We start from the raw sequence: 6,605 nt of genomic DNA, 5'->3' as shown, positions 1-6,605 counted from the left end.
CCCTCTGCCAACCCCAGCTGCTGCTTGTGTATGTATGTTTAACAAACCTGCCTTTTCACATCAGACTCAGTTACTCCCCTGACTGCCTGTTGACACCTCGACTTGAGGCCCCTCACATTCAGTGTGAACTAACTCAACTCATGATTTAGTCCGTATTTCCTTTCATTATTGTATTGCCATCATCCATCTAGCTAGTTATCTTGGCCTTAAATCTGGGAATCATTTTTTTGCCTCTCCTTTATCTTCCTTTCTCCTCATGCCCCATGTAGAATGTGCCAGACACCCCTCTTCTCCCAAACACTTCCCCTTCACTGCACTTCACCTTCAATCTTAAAAGCTAATTGCACACCCTTGCAAAACTTAAGTAGAAGTAGATGAAAAGTTATATTTACATTTAACTATTCTGCAGGCATTTTTTAAAAATAGGATTTTAGAGACCGTAAAACCACATTTGAAATTCAGATATTGCACCAGCAATCAGGCTGCTTTGCCAGTGATCAAAAGAGGCAGCTTTTCATATGAAATAACACAAAATATAAATGTATGTATATAGTTTATCTGGTGAGAACTGTTGTTCCATGACATTGTGCACTCTAATGCTTTAGGTTCTCCCCTCACCTCAGTTACCATAGTTATCAGTAGTTGCTCACTACAGGTGACCCAGTATCAGGTATTGAGTAAGCATGATTTTCAGGTAAGAACATGACAGTAGCATCCTTGTTTTCATCTTGCAGTCAGGGAGTATTGGTTTGGTGAAAGGAGGAATATGGCAAGTGATCACAGTCCCTAGAGAGATGAGCATAAATAGTGACTTTACATTTATAAGTATCACTTCGTGTTTTCTCAGGTTGCTCTCTAGCAACCTTGTGAAGTAGGCAAGAACTGCTGTATACATTTCATGGATAAACTACAGGCCTGCCCTGAATTGTTCACGTAAGTGCATCTCTGATGGCCACCATGGAACTTGTTGCATAAAGCTGTCCTTGTAAGAAGCTGCTACCTTGCCCACACTCTGGTCCATCCAGGGTGTCTGCATTTGTAGCTTTCAGCATGGACACAGTGCGAACTCGTGTTTCCTCACTCCACTTCATAGGAATGCACTTGATTTATATTTCCCCTGGTCTTCAGTGACACAGGCTTTGAGCCTCAAAGTCAGCTGCTGAGCGGGAGATTCTCTGCCTCTCTGAGGTCTCTCAGGCTGCTTCAGCATGCTCCAGGATGAATTCCTTAATGCTTAAGACGCCTATGCTCAAACTATCCCAAATGACTTTTCAGAATTGTTAACAGTTCCTCTAGTCATTTTCTCATCATGGTATAGCATAATAAAGGGCGATAGCAGAGTGGGAAATGGAAACTAAAAACAGGGAAGTGTATAAAATTATTGTCAGAGCCAAGACTAAATGTCAGATCTTGTGACATATACTTTTCTTTCCCATTATACTTTCCACGAATCTGTTTCCTGAATGATTGGTGACTGTTGCAGTTTTAGATTGAGATTCAGTGTAAAAGAGGAATGAGAGTTAGCTCAGGAAGCTACTGTAGTGCAGGCTCCAAGGAGAACTCTGTTAATTCTTGAGCCTGGGTACTGAATGCGGACAGTTGAAATGCACTTGGAATCACTAGTTGCCTAATCCCCTGTGGTAACTAATAGCTTAACTTTTGCCTTAACACATAATGTAGCAATTGAGTAGAAAAGTAGTTAAGACCCAGGTGTTTGGTGAGTGTGAAATAGTAGCTCACTGTTGTTTTAATTTGCATTTCCTAATTGTAGGGAATTGAGCACTTTTCTACGTGTTTGTTGGCTGTTAGGTTTCCATTCTGCAAAGTACCTGTTTATATCCTTTACCTATTTTCCTATTGGATTGTTGTATATTGATTTGTAGGAATTATTTGTATAGTCCTGATACTCTATATATTTTATAAGCATTTTTCCAAGTCTGATTTTCAAACATAGTCTTCATAGTGAAATTTCTTGTTCTTAATGAAATTAATAATTTATAGTATTTAATGTTTATAATATTAAATTAATTTTATAATTCACTTTTGAGGTTCTGAATTTTTAAGTTAATCTTTTTTCCTTTCTTTATAGGGTATGAATGTGATTTCTGATGAAACTGGATTGGAATAATTTTCATCTTTGTATATTTATATATATATTTTTAAATTTTGCATTTGACTTAAAGTGCCATGAGAAAATTTGCATACTGCAAGGTGGTCCTAGCCACCTCCTTGATTTGGGTACTCTTGGATATGTTCCTGCTGCTTTACTTCAGTGAATGCAACAAATGTGATGAAAAAAAGGAGAGAGGACTTCCTGCTGGGGATGGTGAGTGACATTTTATAATACAGCTGTTTAGATCAGTATATCACTGGTTTTTACTAACTAATTTGGGTAATATAAAATTTTAACTTTTTTAGATTAACAGATGTCCCTGACTTCCTGTAGGAGATACGATGATCATATTGATAGTTCTCAAATGGGTTCATTCCAACAGTTAAAAGCATTAAAGTATCGTGTATAGAATTGCTAAATTCGACTTTTGTGTTCAATATTCAGTGTAGTTAATTTCTTACAAGTTACTTTATGTTACTTAATAATGTGGGTATCTCATAGTTGGGAGTATCAAAGTTGTACAGAAGATTAGTCTAATGCTGAGTGGAGCATTAAAATTGCATTATAAGGTATCAAAAGAGATTACTCCAGCCCTCCCATCTCAGTCCTAAGGGGAAGAAGTTTTTATAGATGTGATCTGAAGAGGTTTTTGTTGTTGTTGTTAATGTGGTACATAGCTCCAGTTAGCACTTCTAGGGAGAACTTTTAAAAAGATTGGGTGATAGAGTAGAGGCTGGAGTGAGATCATTGCAATATCTAGTATGGAAAGGAAAGAAAATATACAAATATAAAGGAGGGAGGGAATAGGTAGTACTAATATTTTTGTCAGAGGACTTTGGAAAATTCAGTTTTAAACTCCTTTTATTCAACAAACAAATGTTGCCCTTTTAAAAAAAATTTTTTTTTTTCATTTTTAACCATAATGAAAATGACTGCATAGCAAGAGTCAGTAATCCAGTTGTTCTGGGCTCTGAACTCTGTGATTAGTTATAGAATACATGGCTGTACAGCAGTTCTACTATTTTTAGAAATTATATACAAATAATTACTCTTTCAACATGTTTTCTTTAAGCATATAGCCACATTTAAATTTTTTGCACTTTTATAATAAGGGCCTTTGATCCCCCAAAATTTACAATAGAAAAAAATATTAATTTGTATTGTTAACTGTACCAACTTAACTGTAATTGCTATATGTGGGCTTACATAACTGGTTCTATTTATATTTTCCTGGGAAATCTGCCTAAAATTAGGCTCAGTTGCTAGCACTGAATTCCAGTAATGCCTAGGCTAATTCCTAACTTAAATTTTCACTTTTTTGAAAGGTTTTAATACATTTTTCATCCAAAGTCAGCCTGTTAGTTTGTATATTTACTTTATAGCTCTGCTGTTTAGTATCTTTGTTGGGTGACAAAATGTTGCCTCCTTAACTGTTGCTAGAGCTGTACTCATGCCGTCTATGTTTAAATCAAAGAACAGGTATTACCATTCATCAGTCAGAAACTTGAGTATTCTTTTCCCAAACAGAATGGAATAAATTTCCCTTCACCCTACCTTAATTCATTGCCATTTACAATAAGCTCCTGGTGTTCTATCTTAAATGTAAAGACTTGACAGTGAGAAAGAATAGGCTTTGTAGCATGTGAAGATTCACTTGAATGGTTTTTTGACTTTTATATGTGCTGGGCAAGGTACTAGGTTTTGTTGATAAACAGTTGAACCAAAAAATAAGACAAAATTCCTCCCTTCAGGGAACTCACAGTCTAATGGAAGAGAAATAACAGTAGTAAATACCAGTATAATAAATATCACTTTAGGGATATGCACAAGAGTAGAAAGGAAGGAATGCCTTGGGGTGGCTGAGAAACTGCAGTAAGGAAGTATGTTCCAGCTGAGTATTAGCTTGAGCAGGTGTTTGTTAGGTCTGTTGGGAGAGGGAAAGACCTTCCAAGCAAAGGAAAGAAGGATGTGCAAGATTAGCAAGTGAGAACAGAGTTGATAGGAGAACAAGAGCACAGGATGAAGCTTGGGAGGTGGCAGAGGCCATGTCACACAAGGCCTTTTATGGCATTGTAGGGATTTTGGACTTCATCTGTAGACAGCGGCATGGTGCTGAAGCATTTTAGACAAGGGAGTAAGGCCTGATTGGACCTGGACTTCTGGAAGAATGCTTTGTTGGTCATGTGACTGGTGGACTGGAAGAGAACAAGGCAGGTAGCAGATACCAGTCTGAGACTGTTGTGAGAATTTGGAAAAGAGCTTGAAACAGACACTAAAATGACATTGGAGACAGAGAGGAAATGAATATATATGAAAAGTATTTAAGTAGTGGAATTTACATAACCTGGGGAGCCATTGAATATAGAGAATAAGAGAAAGAGAAAAGTCTAAGGTGGCTTTCATGTCTCCATGGTTGGAAGAATTGATGTTCCTCAGAAGAGGAGCAGCTTTGATAAAAAGGTGGATGCATGAAGTTGAATTTGGAATTTTTTTTTTCATTTTTCTTATTTATTTATTTATGAATGAGATGGAGTGTCGCTCTGTCACCAAGGCTGGAGTGCAGTGGCACGATCTTGGCCCACTGCAACATCTGCCTCCCGGATTCAAGCAATTCTCCTGCCTCAGCCTCTTGAGTAGCTTGGGTTATAGGCGCACACCACCACACCCAGCTAATTTTTGTATTTTTAGCAGAGACGGGGTTTTACCATGTTGGCCAGGCTGTTCTCGAACTCCTGACCTCAGGTGATCCACCTGCCTCGGCCTCCCAAAGGGCTGGGATTACAGGTATGAACAACTGCACCCAACCTCAGTTTGGAATATTTAACTTCGAGAAACTGGTAGAGTTGTTCTGCAGTAGAGGATGGTCGAGATGGAGAAAACAGATGGGAATTAAAGCCTTGTCTATACATGAGGCTGTGCATGGTATGTGTAGAGTTGGAAGACACAGACTCCCTGTTGGAGAGCCCCTCCTGGAGGGTCACTGAAGGAAGAGAAGGCTTCCCAAGAAGTCAGAGTAGAATGAAAAGCCCCAAGGAGTAGGTCATAGAAGCCCAGTCAAGGGTGGTGTTTGCTCAGAGATTTTACCTGAGATAAAGTGTTTCTGATAGGTTTGGTATAGGGCTTCTCGTGACCCTAGCAAGTGTCATTTCAGGGATGGTAACTGTGGAAGTCAGTGGATTCTGGATTCAATATACCGGAGAAACAGTAGGGATGTGGCTGTTCTTTAGGAAGCTTCAGCATGAAGGGAAGCGTGTAGTATACAGTAGTTACAAGAGAGAAATGGAGCCGAAGTTGGTTTTCTATGTATTTATTATTTGTATATGTTCAGGAAGAGGTTTAAACTACAGGGGAAAAGAGGGATACTTGAAAGAACAAATTCTCAGCAGATGAGACAGTGTGGTATCAGAATCGTGAAAAGGATTCTCCTCAAAGAGCATTCACAGATTATTATAATTTTGACAACCACGAGTGGCATAAGTTTCAAAGAAAAAGACTGGGTTTTGTACAGAGGTACAAGCTAAAGGAACAATAATCTGAAAGTAGCAGTGTAGAGGTATGAGATGGCATCATTGCCTCTGGAGGAAAGGAGAATGAATCTTTCTCCCAGAAACAGTTGTGAGGTTAATGGACTCTGGAGGAGAGCTAGACTTCAGTTAGGTCTGAAGATGGAGCCTGTGTGTTGTGGAGACCAGACAGTGGAGAGGCTTTACAACAGCCTGGGGGTGTCAGGGTGTTCAGGGGACAGACTGAGAAGGACGTCCCAGTGTGAGAGAAGGGCTGAGCAGCCGGAGGGGAAGTACATAGCTAAGGGGAGATAATCTTTGAGGTCCATGGTAGTCTTAAGGGGAGAAATGATTAGGGGAAGAGCACAGTTGATGCTAATAAGCAACAGTTTGAAAAATCTGCTTTGATGTGAAGTTTCAGTGCAACAGGTGCTGAGAGGTCCTAAGTCTTTTCAGAGCCCAGAAGTTATTAAGGTTCTGCTAGTGAAAAACTGCTGTGGTGAATTTGAAGAGGTGTTTACTACAGAGGATCAGGGAGAGGGGATGGGTAATGGCACCAAGGATGCCAACTTTCTAGTGGAATTAACATGTGCATGACCTCAGAGTTTCCCTCTTTTTTTTTTTTTAATTAAGACGGAGTCTTACTCTGTCACCCAGGCTGGAGTGCGATGGCGCAATCTCGGCTCACTGCAACCTCTGCCTCCCGGGTTCAAGCGATTCTCCTGCCCCAGTCTCCCGAGTTGCTGGGATTACAGGCAACTGCCACCACGCCCAGCTAATTTTTGTATTTTTAGTAGAGTCGGGGTTTCACCATGTTGGCCAGGCTGGTCTTGAACTCCTGATCTCAGCTGATCTGCCTGCTCCGGCCTCCCAAAGTGCTGGGATTACAGGTGTGAGCCACCATGCCTGGCATCAAAGTCTCTCTTGATAGAACACATAGGGCCTCCTGGATCTTTGTTTTGAAACAACCAAAACAAAACAACAACAAA

General features: G+C 39.8%; 1 protein-coding gene across 2 annotated transcripts in view; it reads left to right on the top strand.

Annotated features, from left to right (window-relative positions):
• Positions 1-2,087: 2,087 nt before the first annotated feature.
• Positions 2,088-6,605, top strand: part of GALNT1 (polypeptide N-acetylgalactosaminyltransferase 1) — a 58,143-nt gene continuing 53,625 nt past the window's right edge. Inside the window, exon 1 of one of the 2 annotated variants that reach the window (XM_011943675.1) lies at positions 2,088-2,326. In XM_011943675.1, the coding sequence (XP_011799065.1) occupies positions 2,188-2,326 (139 nt within the window). In that variant the 5' untranslated portion in view covers positions 2,088-2,187. The remainder of the gene's footprint in view (positions 2,327-6,605) is intronic. The other variant, XM_011943676.1, reaches the window with a different exon arrangement.

Source organism: Colobus angolensis, unplaced genomic scaffold (assembly GCF_000951035.1).
Source record: "Colobus angolensis palliatus isolate OR3802 unplaced genomic scaffold, Cang.pa_1.0 Scaffold220, whole genome shotgun sequence".
Taxonomy (NCBI): Eukaryota; Metazoa; Chordata; class Mammalia; order Primates; family Cercopithecidae; genus Colobus; species Colobus angolensis.
This window is presented reverse-complemented; position numbering and strand designations above follow the sequence as displayed.